This window comes from Rhea pennata, chromosome 1 (assembly GCF_028389875.1).
Source record: "Rhea pennata isolate bPtePen1 chromosome 1, bPtePen1.pri, whole genome shotgun sequence".
Lineage (NCBI taxonomy): Eukaryota > Metazoa > Chordata > Aves > Rheiformes > Rheidae > Rhea > Rhea pennata.
In genome coordinates this window covers 214,815,067-214,829,588 of record NC_084663.1, presented here as the reverse complement: position 1 = coordinate 214,829,588, position 14,522 = coordinate 214,815,067, and the positions used below count along the sequence as shown (strand labels likewise).

At 43.0% G+C, this 14,522-nt stretch overlaps 1 protein-coding gene across 4 annotated transcripts in view; it reads left to right on the top strand.

The window, feature by feature from the left end:
- FAM168A (family with sequence similarity 168 member A) overlaps positions 1 to 14,522 on the top strand; it is a 178,242-nt gene that overhangs the window by 37,200 nt on the left and 126,520 nt on the right. For 2 of the 4 annotated variants that reach the window (XM_062567463.1, XM_062567464.1), the window contains exon 2: positions 13,622 to 13,722. The exons of 1 other annotated variant lie outside the window; for it this stretch is intronic. In XM_062567463.1, coding sequence (XP_062423447.1) covers positions 13,622 to 13,722 — 101 coding nt within the window. Of the gene's footprint in view, positions 1 to 13,621; positions 13,723 to 14,522 lie in introns of those variants that run through there. One more of the 4 variants, XM_062567465.1, reaches the window with a different exon arrangement.

The window sequence follows — 14,522 nt, the reverse complement described above, 5'->3', positions numbered from 1 at the left end:
TCTCAAAGCCACAAGCAGATCTTTTTCCATGTTAGAGCTGGTGTTATTACATGGGAGCGTTTTTCTTTCACTAGCTGAGAGGCAAGCAGTCTTTTTGTGCCTACCGCTCGCACACAGCAATAAAAGCCTGCCAGCTCAGACGGAAACCTTTCCTTATTGCCGGTGAGGTAGAGCAGAAAGAGGAAATATTTCTCAAAGGTGTGGACCGTTCCAGTGATAGACAGGTCTTCGAAATAGTCGGCAAGGATACCTGGCGGTTTTTACCCATATAGGTCTCGCTAACATTTCATTTTTAATGAGTACATTCAAAGCTCCAACTGGTTCTACTAAAATGTCCTTTTTGTTTATTTGCAAGATAGTACTGTTGGTACCAGCTGAACAAGTGGGCATTTTTCTCGCTCTCCCTCCCACCTCCGGTAGTCTTGGGACCAGGAAAGGCTCCAAGTTTGAGGGCCTCAGACTGCTCCCGATCTAACTTCCCTGTGCAGTCAGTGAGATCCTTTAGGTTTTTATGAGGAGATGCCTTTTACTGACCTCAGTGAGAATTGCTATAGGAAGATTTCAATGAAAATGGAGATTCTGTCACCAACAGCTTGTTCCAGTATTTTTACTAGATTAACGGGGCTTTGAATCGTTGCCAAATGAAAACAGTATCAGCAATATTATATGGGAATGTTATTTTATATATGTATGTATTTATACAGCACCCTCAGCTCCCAGTGAACAGGACTCTGTTGTTGTTAATGTAGGTTGTTGTTAATGTTGATCTAAGAAATATGTCAGAATTAGTACAAAATCTGATTGTCCTTATATAACTTAAAAATGAAGTGCCTTTGACGTGTGGAACAAACTGTGCTTCATTTGTCCTTTTTCATGAAACAAGTTATATTTTTGTGGCTTGTGACACCTTCAGAATGTAATTTCAGGAGGCCTTTTTCTTGCTTTAAAAAGCAAATGTGTGATCTGTACGCTGTCTTCTGGTTCCCCTGATGGCTTTACTTTTCCTCTGCTTTCCTTTATGTTTCTTTTCAAGCTGTTGTTTTTTTTTTCCCCTCTTGACAGTTTATATTCCTCTGCATTAATGAGCACCTCTCGTCCCTGCATGTCTTCCACAGCAGACAAAAGGGCGCTAGGTTTAACTTTCAGTGTTGTGTTTTCTTCCCCTCCTCCTCCCCCCCCATGAATAGGAGATGATGTTTGAATCAAGGTGAAATGTTTCCCGGAGGTACCCGTAAGCAGAAGGCGCTGTTCCCTCCGTGGTGCTCTCGTAGGGCGATGAACCATCAGGGTCGGCTCAGACTCCTGAGTAATAGCAATTTTGTGCATTACTTTCTCCCCCTTGAATTTTTTGCTCAGTGTGCCATAGTAAGACATGCTTTGTATTTGCCTGAATTAAGCCCAAAGCCAAACTGCAAACAATATTATGGTGCTAGAATAGCAAAGGTTGACGGAAGGTGCAAAAGCCTAAAAGCCTTTCCCTCTGGACGGAGGGGACGTCATGGCTGCTTGGAGCATGTACTGCGAGATGCAGAGTGAATCTGTGGACTTTTAATTCTTGCTAGTTCGTGGCATTTCTGTTTTCCTGAAATGCTGTTTTTTTACTTTTTGTTTTTTTTATGCACTGTTTAGAAAGTAATGACTTCCATGGGAAGGCCCTGTATGTTTGTTTGGTAGGCTTTTTACTGCAATCGGCTTTTAGTAGGTCAAGGAAACACACATGGGGGGCTCTTAAAGCAGACTGTGAAATCATTTTGCTTAGCTTTGTTTTATCACTGCTTAGATAAATCTCTCTGTCCCCTCAGGTTGCAGCTTGCTAAGCAGTGCTAGCAAAGGCAAAACAGGAACGCTCTGCCAGCACTGCTAATTTCAAGTGAAGCATCAGGATATTTAGTTTGCGTTTTTACAGAGGTGCTTGGTGCACACATTTCTCTTCTTATCATCGTACTTGCGATGTGTGGCATTGCTAGCATCCGAAGCAGACCACCTTGAGTGCCTCTGATAGTGGGATGACGGGCTTTGGCGACAACGAGAGACCACCGGGTGTCATTTACTGATGCTATAGCAAGTTTTCCACCTGGTCTCCCACAGCATCCTTGCACCTCTCTTGGGGAGGTATGGATTATGAGATGGGTAGAAAATTGGCTCGACTGTAAGACTGGAAGGACTAAAAGTCCCTGAGGACTGATCGTGGGGGATACTTTTTAATATCTTTCTCAACAACTCGGTTGAAGGGATAGAATACATCCTTAGCAGATTGATGGATGAAGCTAGGCTTGTTGTGCTCGTTGTGTTTGAGGGCAGGGCTGCCATTCAGAAGGACTTTAACAAGCTGGAGAAGAGGGATGATGGAAATGGCACGAAGCTCAGCAAAGGCAAGTGCAGAGTCCTGTGCCTGGACTGGACTAATGTCATGCAAGAGCGTGTGCTAGGGCCTGTCTGGTTGGTGAAAAGCTCTAGGGGTTTTGACCTATGAGTCCCCTGTGTCCTTGTGGCAAAGGCCAGCCGTACTGTGGGTTTTATCAGCAAGGCTGAAGTGGCTTTTCTCTTCTCTTCAGCACATATGGGACTATGTCTGGACAATATGTGGAGTGCCCTGATACAAGAAAGGCAATGAGATGCTGGAGCGAGACCAGCAGAAGCCTCCATGGTGGTGGAGAGCTGGAGCACTTGACGTTAGACAAGGAGGCGAGAGAGCTGGTTTGTTCAGCCCGGAGAAGAGCAGATGCAGGGGAAACCTCATTTCTGTCATCAGTTATCTTCATTTATGTAAAGGGGAGGCTACAGAGCAGATTGCATGCATTTCCCGGACGTGTGCGGTGATGGAATAAGATGCAACGGATAGAAGGTAGACTTAGATTGCACACTGAAGGGAGGGGGGAGATGAAACAACCCCAAACCTTGATTTTTTTTTTGTTTTGTTTAAGGAAACAAGGGAATCCATATTAGAAAGATTTCTAAGAACAGGTTTTAGAAGCACATCCACCAGCAGTAGTTCCAGGATTGAAGCGAGAAGTGAGACTATGACTGCCTCCAGTTCTGTTTTCTCATAACCAGCCTGTGGGAGCTGCATGAAGAAAGCCTCACCTTTCGGTCTTACGAAGGCAAGAAAAAAACAATCCCGTCCTTACGTCTTGTGCCTCTATTTGTACCTCTAGGACAGGCATGCTTTTGCAGTACATCCATGTCTTCTCCTAGATGTATGTTCCACGTCCTAGTTCAGTAGCCTGTTGCACATGTAAGCCTTGCATTCAACTTAAAAATCATCAGGGAAGTATTTTTTATAGACTTTTTTTGCAGCACGGTGAAATACAAACAGCCCTTTTCACTCCCTCAAGAGATGTTAAAGTCTATTTGGAGGAATAAAAGTGCAGTGCAACATTTAGTCATAAACTGAAGATTTCCAACACCGTGTTGACTTAAAGCATATGTTAGTGAAACATGTCTCTGCTTTGCAGACAATTTTTGCACTTATGCTGTGGCAAGCACATTTAAAACAAGCATGGAAAATGTGCTGCCGGGAACAATCCAGCAGCGATGGCAGGGTCATTTAGATGACTTAATAGGTCTTTTTTTTTCCTAGCTATCTGTATTAAATCAATGATTCATATAAATTATGCCAAAGGGAGTTAATTGTTATTATATGGTATAAAAAGCTGCCAAACTACAGGCAAAACTCTGATTGCAGTGCATGAAATAAAATGGAGTTGTTATGATTCCTGAAAGCATGAAATGGCTGAACCTTTCACCCCTATAAAACTGCATGTACTGAAACTGCTGCAATACAGGGGGACTAAAGGAATTTTGGAAGCTCAGGTTTGGAGGTTCTCGTGTGTATGGAGGCCTTGGCACGTTTGGAGGTTCTCCAAAATGTGCAGCAGAACCTGAACGTGAAACACAGCTTTCTCCTTGAGGGGGCTATGTCTCTGCTGCCCAGAGCTGCCAAGGAATTTAGGCATCTAACATGGGTTCAGTGGGAGTTGAGCTCCTAAATATCTTTGAGGGATTTGTCCGTAGTCTGTGTAATATGGTTTATTTCTCATCTGTACGAGATGGATACTACTCCCTTTTTTGCAGAAATGTTGTAAAGAAAAATACCTTCAGATGATGTTTGTGGTTGGGTACTATGAAGATGAGGCTACATAAGCATCTTAATTAGATAACAGTGGGCAGAGTGATGGGTTTGGTTCCCCAGTCACATTTTCAGGATGGTTTGAAGACACGTTGTAGCTTTCCTGAGAGAGGTTCATCAAGGGCACTTGACAAGAGAACACCAGACTTTGTCACTGACCATTGCATGTGCCTTATTGCTCTGGAATATTTCTCACTATGTTCAACTAGGAGGAAAAAATATATATATTTGTTACATGATACTTAATTTTGATACGCACTTTGCAAAAAATCAGGCACAGCCCATTCCTAGGGAAGTTGCATTTTAAACCGAAAGAAGATAGTCTGACGAAAAAAAAAAAAAAAAACCGAGAGTGGAAAGACTGGGAGTTGTGTAAAGGGACATGGGTGAAAAATACACTTTTAGGAGCTGTTGGGAGGAAAGGCTGGTATGCTTTTGTGCAAGTAGTCTTCAGAGGAGATGTTGGCACGCCAAAGAGGAAGGAGCCGGGCAGCGAGGGCACTTGGGTGGGACAGAAGAGGATGACCGCGATGAAGATGTCGACAGGGCAGAGCTGCTGCGAGCAACCTGTAGTAATTTTGTACGTATGTTTATTATGGTGGATGTGGAAGTTCAAGAGTACCACAGCACACTAGAAACTTATGAAATGGCATCACGGAAAATGGTGGAACTCAGCACTTTGTATTACTAAATAATTAATAGCGGCTAATTTCTGGCCTGCTCAGTGACCTGACCTGATCGCAAGATGTGAAACGTGTCGGGGGAGGATTAGAGTGCTCTTAGAGGTGGTCTTTGCTGCGATTGGCCAATAGTGAAGCAATAAATGATTAAAGTCCATCAAAAAGCTGTTGCAGGGCTGGAAGCAAGCTTTTTTTCTAATATTATCAGGAATTTTGTATCCATCTGGCATATTCAAAAAGATGAAGTACTTGCAGGGACGGCCCCCTCCCAACGAGCTGTTTAAGAGCTGGTGGATATTGCTGTAAATTTTGACTAGCTTTCTCGCTGATGTTGCTTCTGAAAAAATCTATGTGTCTGTGTGGCAAGGGGAATCAAGTGAAGAAAAACTAGGTCTGTGCTGACAGCAGTTGCTAATGACTTCCAACGGATGGAGAGATGGAGACTGCTTTAAACAGGCCCTTTTAGACCCTGCTGGAAGAAATGTTGACTTATCATCTAGTATTTAATTTCTCTTGGGCTTATTTAAAAGGAGTGTGTTATTGAAAAGGCAAGTAATTAAAGTCCTTGAAAAATTGTGGAGAACTTTGGAAATACCTTTATGCTGATGAAAAAACACTTTCATCCACCCTATTTTTTTTCTTTTTTTTGCTACCTAATCTGTATGAATGACTCAATAAATTATTTAGTTCCATGTAGTTCAGGGCGGGGATGCTGGTTTGATGTAAGTCAACCTGTGTGTGTTCGGTATAATGGAAGTTGAAGGATCTGATAAACAGTAGATTGTTGCCTTAGGGAACTCTATGGCTAAATAAAAAATCACTTTTATAAATCACTTTTTTGTCCAGAACTCCTTCCCACAAGACATATGGGACTGTAGGATTGGATGTCGTGGTTATAGACTAAAAAGGTTGCTAACAAAATAATTTGGTCAAGACATAGCTTATACTGGCGAAGCAATGGTTTTGTCGATGTAGCTTAAATGTTTTTTTTTTCAAGTGGAAGTAACTACAGCAAAAAGACTCTGTCAATGCATCAATCTGCAAATTGATCTTGTCATGATTATCTCATTGCGGACACTGGAGAAAAGATTGTGTCTCTTCTTATGTGCTTGTATTAGCAAAACATCATGGAGAGATCAAGCTTTGCCCTTAAGGTAATTTTATTTTGGAGTTTGACTGCAAGTAGTTGGCTTTATAGGACAGGCCGAAGCTTGCAAAAAAACATCAGAACTGGTGAGAGAGGTTCTTTGAGGTCCTTACTGTTTTATCCCACTGTAACTGAATAAATCCCGCTGTCCACTTGACAAATAAATGGCTTATTTTGAAGAGCATGTATTTTCTTGCTGCAAACATCTGTGTAACAGCCTTGCTAAAGTCTAGGAAGGTGACATCTGTTGTTCTCTCGTCCGCAGAGCTGATCGTCCCACTGCCAGGGTAGCTGGTTGGATTTGCCCGTGGTAGATAGTTTTTTTTTTCCCCTTTAAAATTAAAATTTCCTTTAATTTCAAAACTTTTCTTCAGAGAGAGAGAGACTGGTTGAGAATCTAGACTAGAACATAAAAATATCAGTTGCTATTCTAAATGTAGTGAAATAGCGAAGCCCAAGAGTCTGAATGAATGTATCATCTTCAGTGTATTTTCTGGATTATGAAATGTAGCAGATACTTTACAATTAAATATTACTGTATCCTCTGGCATGTTTGAAGGACTGGCCTTAGAATTAGTCTTTTTAAAATAGTCTGTCATGCCAGCTGATGTGAATTGAGACTAGAATGGATGCCTTAAATTTCTTGAGCCCATCCACCCTGTTGCTACGTAGGTTAGCAAATTCTGCACCTGGAAGAGTCCTCTCCTGAGCCGAAATCCGGAGGTGAACAGCAGCAGGGAGCTGCACAGGCAAAACGTTGCTGATGTTTCAGTAGCAGTTGTCCTTTTCCTGGTCTTCAGCACTAAAAGCAACCACTCAAATTTTCCAGAGAATTAGGTCCTTTTTTTTTAATCAGTAATTGACAAGTAAGTAAAAATGTTGACATGGTTTACTTGCTTTCCTAATCTCACTGTGTCCTTCTAGCCTTGATGTGGCATCCTTAAAACAAGCAAATAACTCTGACAGAGCCCAGCAGAAGTGATTTCAAAGGGAAGTGTGGTCAGGAATGCGCATTTCAGCTTGGGCCTACGGAGGGCTGAAGGTTGAAGCAGTCCAGTGAGAACTGGAACGGTAGTTTCTGTGTATTACCATATTCACAAGAACGGAGAGTTTTAATTAAAATACTGATGTTTGCCCATTTTATTTCTTTAAGTCTGCGAGTTTTTGCAGACAACGGGATGTTTTTGAAGGATGGATGCCCAGCTTTGCTGGTCAGCTTTTAATGATGTCTTCTCTTTCCATACCTCTTTTCTTATGTATCTTATGCATAAAAAAGGGGGTGGCTTTGTGTGATGTTTATACTGCACAAACCCTGGTTGACTGGGTTTGTATTTCCTTCCTTCGAGGTGCAGCTGAAGCCCCTTTCCCGCGGCGGTGCTGCCCAAGGACCCTCACTCCTGCCGTGCTGCCTCTTCCCATTACCGCGCTGCCTTAAACGTGCCGATACAGCTGCCCGAGGGGCCATATGGCGAGCCAGATCGGTGAACAGCAAAAAAAAAAAAAAAAAAAAAAAGGTTATTTTTAACCCAGATCAGTTCACTTAATCTGGTTTGCTGTATGGCTCCGTGACTGTTGTGTTTAGTGCAAAGGCAACGGGCGGCTTTTGCAGGGAGGAAAGAAGGGAAGGTCCTTCAAGGCAGCGGTGTCACGGAGGCTTTGTGTGATGCTCTCCGTCTTCCAGAATTACTTCTTTCCATTCAGGTTTCCAAGTTATTTTGTTCAGTGCTGAGTGTTGATGCTGACAGGTATTTCCACGGTTATTTTGGCTTCCAGTTTCCCCAGGTGGATCTTTATTTATTTATTTATTTATTTTAAATCTGCTCAATTCTGGATAATCTCTGCATGTTCACTAATGTTTTGTCCACTTCTTCTTTGGAGCTATTAATTTAGATACTCAATAAAATCGGATCTGCCACCTGTGGTATCTCCTTGCTTCCAACTCAATACTACACTCTTTCATTGCCTTTAAGTTATGTCCTTCAGTTACATTCCCTGAGTGAGTAAAGGTTTCACGACTTCTTTTTCCCTTACCTTTCCGGAGAGAGTGAAACACTGTCAGTACTTTTTCTAATGTCTGAATAGATTGTCCGTCCTAGTCTCATTAACACCTCCTTTTAAATGCTATTAAGACTTGTGTTAAGATGTTTTTCTCAATTTTTTTAATAGAGAGATTAAGGTCAAATTGAGGATGCTATAACCATAAGCTTTATTTTTTATTTTTAAGTTGATTGCTGTATGTGTGTATATATATATATATAATATAAAATATATATATATATTTTTTTAAAACACTGGGAAACTTCCCCATGTTTGATTTTGAGGATTCAGTATTGTCAGTAGCGCAGTAAATTGTCCAATTAACATTAATCTGAGATAATTAAATTGTTTTCTTTTGATTACAAAGTCGTCTGTAACTTAGACACCTCAGAGTGTTTTGGAATATATAAATGGCTCAAGAGGAAATAGCTAATCCCAAACCCCATTTCAATACTTCAATAATTGACTTGAAATACTGATGAAAATGAGAACTAAATAACTTAGATATCAACTTTTGTGTTCTTTGGTGAATTTTGCCTGCCTGGGGCTAGGAGTGTGTTTGATACAAGGCTCTCCTTGAGGACACAGAGATGTGGATGAGGATATACAAGCTCAACCTTGGGCCAAGGCAGACGGGTGTTCAAGGACAAGGAGAAAACGGGATCGAGCTTTGGGAGGGTGGAAAACGTATCTGCCTCCCAAACCGTTTGCTTGTCGTCCGGTGCTGTGGGACAGCTGCAGAACTGGTGGCCGACGCAGTAAGTGCTAACCTCCCCGTTTAGAAAGGACAGGTTCCTCTCGTCCTCTTGCGAGCGGTTGCTGCGGACAGGGTGGGGAAGGGAGTCGTTTACTAACGAATGGTCGAAACGAGACCGGCTGGCACTTTGGGAATGGAAGAGTGCGGAGGTGGGAGCTCACGGGGGTGCCCTCCTTGCTGCCTGATGGGGTGTTCAGCATGGGATCTCAGCCAACTGGATTTTATTTCTTGGTGCCCTGAAAACTCTTCTCGGTTCTCCTTGCTTTGAAGCCTCTCGGAGGGCAACGGGAAGCGTTACGGGGCAGGATTTAAAGGAAGGCGAGTGTTTAGCTACCTGGCTCCAGTCTGGTATTGTTAGACCCTGTTTGGTTGCATTTTACCTCCAAATGCTTTTCTGTCCCTTCAGAAACTCCCGTCTCAGTGCACGTCCTGATGGGTGGCCACAAAGTTCAAGGGACTCCATTGGTATGAAGTTTTTGAGGTGCAAAATGGACCTTTAAGGAAAGCTTTGCAGTGTGTCCAACCTAACAGAGTAGTCCTCTCAGTTAACAGTGCTGCGTCTTTACTCTCGGGCATATCAGACACTTGGTGAATGTTTTTAATCTTCATTTGATGACTAGTTGCAGAGTTTTATTAAAAAAAAAAAAACAAATTAGGCTAACACTATTTTATCATAATCCACAGTCTACCAAGGTAGGTTTCTTATCAGGATGCTCTAATTAATTTGTAATCTATTTTATAATCCGTGTACGCTGCTCCTATGGCCAGAGTCTAATTTTATAGCAAGAAGAGCAAGAGCAACTGATAGAAAAGCAGAGTTACTTTGGGAGAATAATTGTAATTGTAAGGCTATCATAACGCAGTGGGTACCAAAACAGAAGAAGCAAACTAAATATCGGTCGTCGGAGGGGAGGATAGGATTAAAATAAATGTTGCTACCATACTTGAAATACCACATTCGGCCAATGAAGATATTAGGAAACAACTTTTCTCGCCAAGCAGCTGCAGTAATGTTATAAGGAAACGTGAAGGGATTTAAACTTTTTTCCACACCAAGAAGAGGAGGGGAAGGGAGGGGAGGGCTTCATTAAGCTGCAAGCTGCAGGAATTCTTTGTTCGGTTCCTCTGCCCAAGTTGATAGAGGTAAAATGCTTGAAAAACGTTAATTAGGAAATTAGAAGTTAAGGGGAAACTGGTGCAAAAGGTATTCATGCTGAAGTTAATGAGCCTATCCAGCAAGTTGGTGCAACTTTGGCTCTGGAAAAGGAGGAGTCGGCAGGGGTTTGCGTGGAGCTGGAAGTAGTAAGCAGGACCCCGAAGAAGCGCCTCAGCTCTACACCGAAGCAGTTTTGCACTTGTAGTTGGAAAAATCTGGTGTGCGTGCAAAGGGAGCAAAAATCCGCGTGGACTGAGGAGAGGAGGAGGGTTAGCAGTTATCTACCTTAAAAACAAAAAAAAAACCCCACAAAAAACAAACACAACCAGGCAGAAATCTCCAGTAACACCACGCACGCCTGCCACGCTCTTTAAAGCGTCAGGTTACCGTCCGGATACCGCTTGGCTGTCGGCGGCGTAGCTGTGAGTACCCGAATTCCAACTTCCCGCCGGCGCTCGCCGGCGTTTGGCTCCGCGTGGCACCGCGCAGGGATGGCGGTACCCGCACCGGCTCCGAACCCGAGCCGGCGAGCGGCTGTCCTCAACAGCAGGAGGAGGAAACCGAAACCTGCCTCGGGAAACCAGCGTTCCCCGTTATTTTCCGTGTCTTAATTCTTTTATCAGGTGGAACGAGGAGTCTCCTTTAGACCTGGAGACAACCAGGCAAGACCAGGAGTCCTTCTCTGACGTTCTTCCCCAAGGGAGCAGTGAAAGCGTTTCCTTGCTAGGGATTTGTGAGCCGGATAACTAATCCTCTTGCTTCTTGGGAGCTTCAAATGAAAGCCCCGACTGGCTCTTCAGGGAGTGGTGCGTATTTTCTGCAGATTTGTACCAAAAGGCTCACAATACTTTAAAGTGCAGTAATTTTGGACCAGCAATTAAAAATGCGGTGTTTTGATTTAATATCTGCAGCAGATATTAAATATATTTAAATGCATAAATGCAAAGTAGATGCATTAGATACCTTACTGAAATGAGTTTATTCCCTTTGTTTTTTTTTTTTTTTGGTTGGTTGGTTGGTTGGTTAATCTCCGGCTGAGCAAGTTTTTCTCTTCCCTCTCAGCCTGCTCTGGCTCATTTTGTAGGTGACTTTGCCAGATTTGTTCCTCTTTTTGCAAGTGGCAGAAGTGGCCAGAGCTGCTGCTCTTCTCTGTCTGCTTTCAACATACCCGGCCGGCTGGTGGGGCTGTGCCAGTATGCTGTCCTTGGGGCTCTCGTTTAATGCGTGATCGTGCTCTTGATGAACACAGTTGTGCTAGAAGAGCTTGCCAATATTGTGCTATTTTCCCAAATTCACCAAATAACTCCTCAACTGCCATTTTTCACCCTTTAAAATATATTTTGTTTTGCTGGTTTTCTAATAAATATCTTTATCCTTCTACCTGAAGCCCTCACTGTATGCGACACAGAGCATAGTGATGAATTCAGCACACCTTTAATGACATTTTTGCCTTGCACTCCTCTCCCACTCTTCGCCAGCTAGAGGTGAGCAGAAAGGTGGGGTTTCTGCTCGCCCTCCCGCACGGAGGGTTACGGCAACGCGGTCCTGCGGCTAAAGGGAGGCAGCGCCTGAAAACCCTTCTTTGGCCACACGAAGGTAAAGATGCAGAAGCGCTCCGAAGCTTGGACTTCAGACAGACTTGGCTATCAAGCCGTCTCCGCTAAATGAAATAGCAGTGACAAAGAGCCGTAGCTTTTGGCGTCAAATCGGTGGAAGGAAGGATCGCTGACCCCGCGGCTGCCCACGGAGCTCGGCGCGGCTAGCAAAGCGTGCTTCTCGGGGAAGGGCTTGAGGACGGAGGAAGACCTGAAGGCTTGAGGGGAGGTGATTTTCTCCCCCATATGCTTGGACCTAGCTTTTTTCTGTCCTTTCTTGCTGCAAAAGGAGTCATCTGTTTAATTTTAAGCAATGTTACTGAAGCTTTTGGAACTTTAAACTGCAGCCCGCGTCGTCTTGATAAATGATGGTGTGTATTCCTGGAAGGAAGTTAAAATGGGGCTGGGTTATATTTGGTACCTCCTGAAGTGCTGAGGCTACTCCGAGTACAAAGTGTGCTCAGAGAGAGACTAATGTGCTACTGCAGAGCTTGATGTGATGAGATTTGTCAAGTCGTCGTTTCTGCTGGAATTCGCTTATGCATTCATCTTTCTCCGAGAGATTGTTTATTTATATTTTAGATTTCCGTACGACTTTGAAGAGGGGAGCCAGGAAGGCAAGACAAAAAACATAAAAACGTGACTAACCTCCACGCAGCAAATATGCTTATTATAAAATGAAAATATCGAACTAAAGCACCCAGAGAATAGCTAGATCTATTTAAAAAACCCTGTTGTACTGGCTACACACACTTTTTGATATCAACAATATTATTTGGATGCTTGAGCTCCGGCAGCAGGTTTTTTTGAGTTCCCTCCAACGATGCCGTCTGAGGCGGTATGGTTGGATTTTCACGTTGCAGGTGATTCCAGAAACTTCAGTAAATGTGAAGTTCGGTCTTTCTTTTTCTTTTATTTATTTATTTATTTTGTGCTGTTTCCTTTTGCGGCTGTTGGGGGGTCTCTTGTGGGGAGCCCACCTGAGCTGGGAAGCCGCACCGCTGTGGTTAAAGGTGGGACGGGTTGGCAGTTGCAGAGCAGTTCCCCCTTGGTTTACTCGAGTTGATATGTTCTGCGACCTGTTTTCTCCCCGGGATGGCGTTCTGAGTGAATGTAAACTAATACTGGATCAGTGGTTAGAAGTCATGGAAAAGTATTTAATGTGAACCTTTAGGTACTGGCTTGATTAAAATAAACAACCATTACAAGGAGCATGGGTCCTGGTAAAAGAGCCGGTTTGTGAACAGTAGGTTTTCTGTTCCTCTATATAATGCATAAAGCACGTGGAGCTGCTTGTAGGTTTTATTTTTATTTTATTTTATTTTTTTGCAGTGTACTTTATTTTGGGACATCTGGGCTTCGCTTCTCTGACTTTTTCTTGTTTTCCCCGTCAGCTAAGGAGGGCGGGTGTGAGAATGCAGTGCAAAACTTTGGCTAAAACCTGTTTGTTCCAAGGTCTTGACAAGTAGATCATTAAAACGCTCTTAAATGAAAGATTAAAGTGCCTTATTTTCTTCCTTTTGAAATCAGAGAAGTTCCTAGTTCTGACTTCAGCTGCTTCCGATGCTGTTTCTGTTCTATTCTTTGCTACTTCTAATCTGTTTTGTCCAACAGAACATAGGAAAAGCACAGACTTTAGGTTTGTGCAAGAAATGCCGTGCAAGAGTGCTGTCCAAAGCCATTCTGCAGAGAATTGCAGAATTCTGATTTGCAGATGCAGATGGTGAGAAAATGCATGTTTCTTCCTCTGCCTGCGATGATGGAAGAAAGAATCATATTTTCAGGGAAAGGCAAATTGAGACTTAAATAGCAAGAGGTGCAGCAATGATGTGTATGTATTTGTGCGACGGGAGCAAGCAGGAAGCGGAGCGTCGGCCCGTTTGCGTCATGCCGCTCCGTTTGCGAGGGCCGGTTTTGCTGCGAACTCTGGGACTTCTTCCCCCCTTCTCTCGTCGTCCTCCACTCCGCCTCTGCTTTTTCAGACCGCGCTTTCTACGCGTGCCCGCTTCTCCTTCGTCCGTGGTGGAGACAGAGAGCACCTGGCTAAGAAGAGCAGTGCTTTGATCGGTTTGTGCGTGGAGCCTCACTCTTCTCCCTCTTTCTCTGTCTTTTGGTCGCAGTTGCCGAATTGTGGAATGCTGTGAGGACTCTACCTGCCCTGCAGCCATAGGCAGATCACCGACTGGATCAGCCCCATCGGAAGGACGGTCATATCCAAGAGGTACCAACTCACGTTTTACGTTTGCCCTCAAGCTGGGGTGTTTTAATTGAGATTCTCCTCCAAAGAACTGTTCTTATTTTTTTTTTTTTCCTATTCCCTCTGCAGTCTGAAAAGTTTTGGTGGTGAAGGGTAAGGGGAAGCGCAACTGCGTCATGGAGACTCCAAGTGCAGTTTAAAAAGTGTTGGCATCTAGTATGGACTTGACCGTTATCTATATTAAACGAACGTTTAATGCAACGGAATTGCGTTATATTTCAAACAGTCAAGAAATGCATAATCTGAAGCTCCGGCAAGGCCGTATATCTGATGCATTTTATTGTGTTCCTTTATAAAGTTAATAAACCTAAGGTAGTCAGCAAGCTGAAACAGAATATATAGTAGGTCAGTGCTGCCCTTATAAAGAAGGACAAGAGTTGCAGGGGGGTTTTGAGTATTTATAAGTCTTCGTACAATATTTAAGACAACACTGCTTGTGTTTACTAGCTGGATCAACATCAGTGGGTTGTCAAAGGAATGATTCCTAGCATAAATTTCTGTCATTTGCCTGTAGACATTTTTCTTGTAGCTTATGCTGCAGCCTTTTCTAATAGAAAGCTAGAAACTCCTTTTTTTGTGTGTGTGTTTGTATATATATATATATGTATGTATATATATATATATATGTAAAATCTCTGCAGTGTAATGTGCTCTGTAAATTGTTTAGGGTAGGTACTGCCTTAAATATATATTTAATATAGGGCTTAGCATTATGGAAACCTGAATTGGTTAAGACCTCTGGGTATTTATATATAATAAAATCA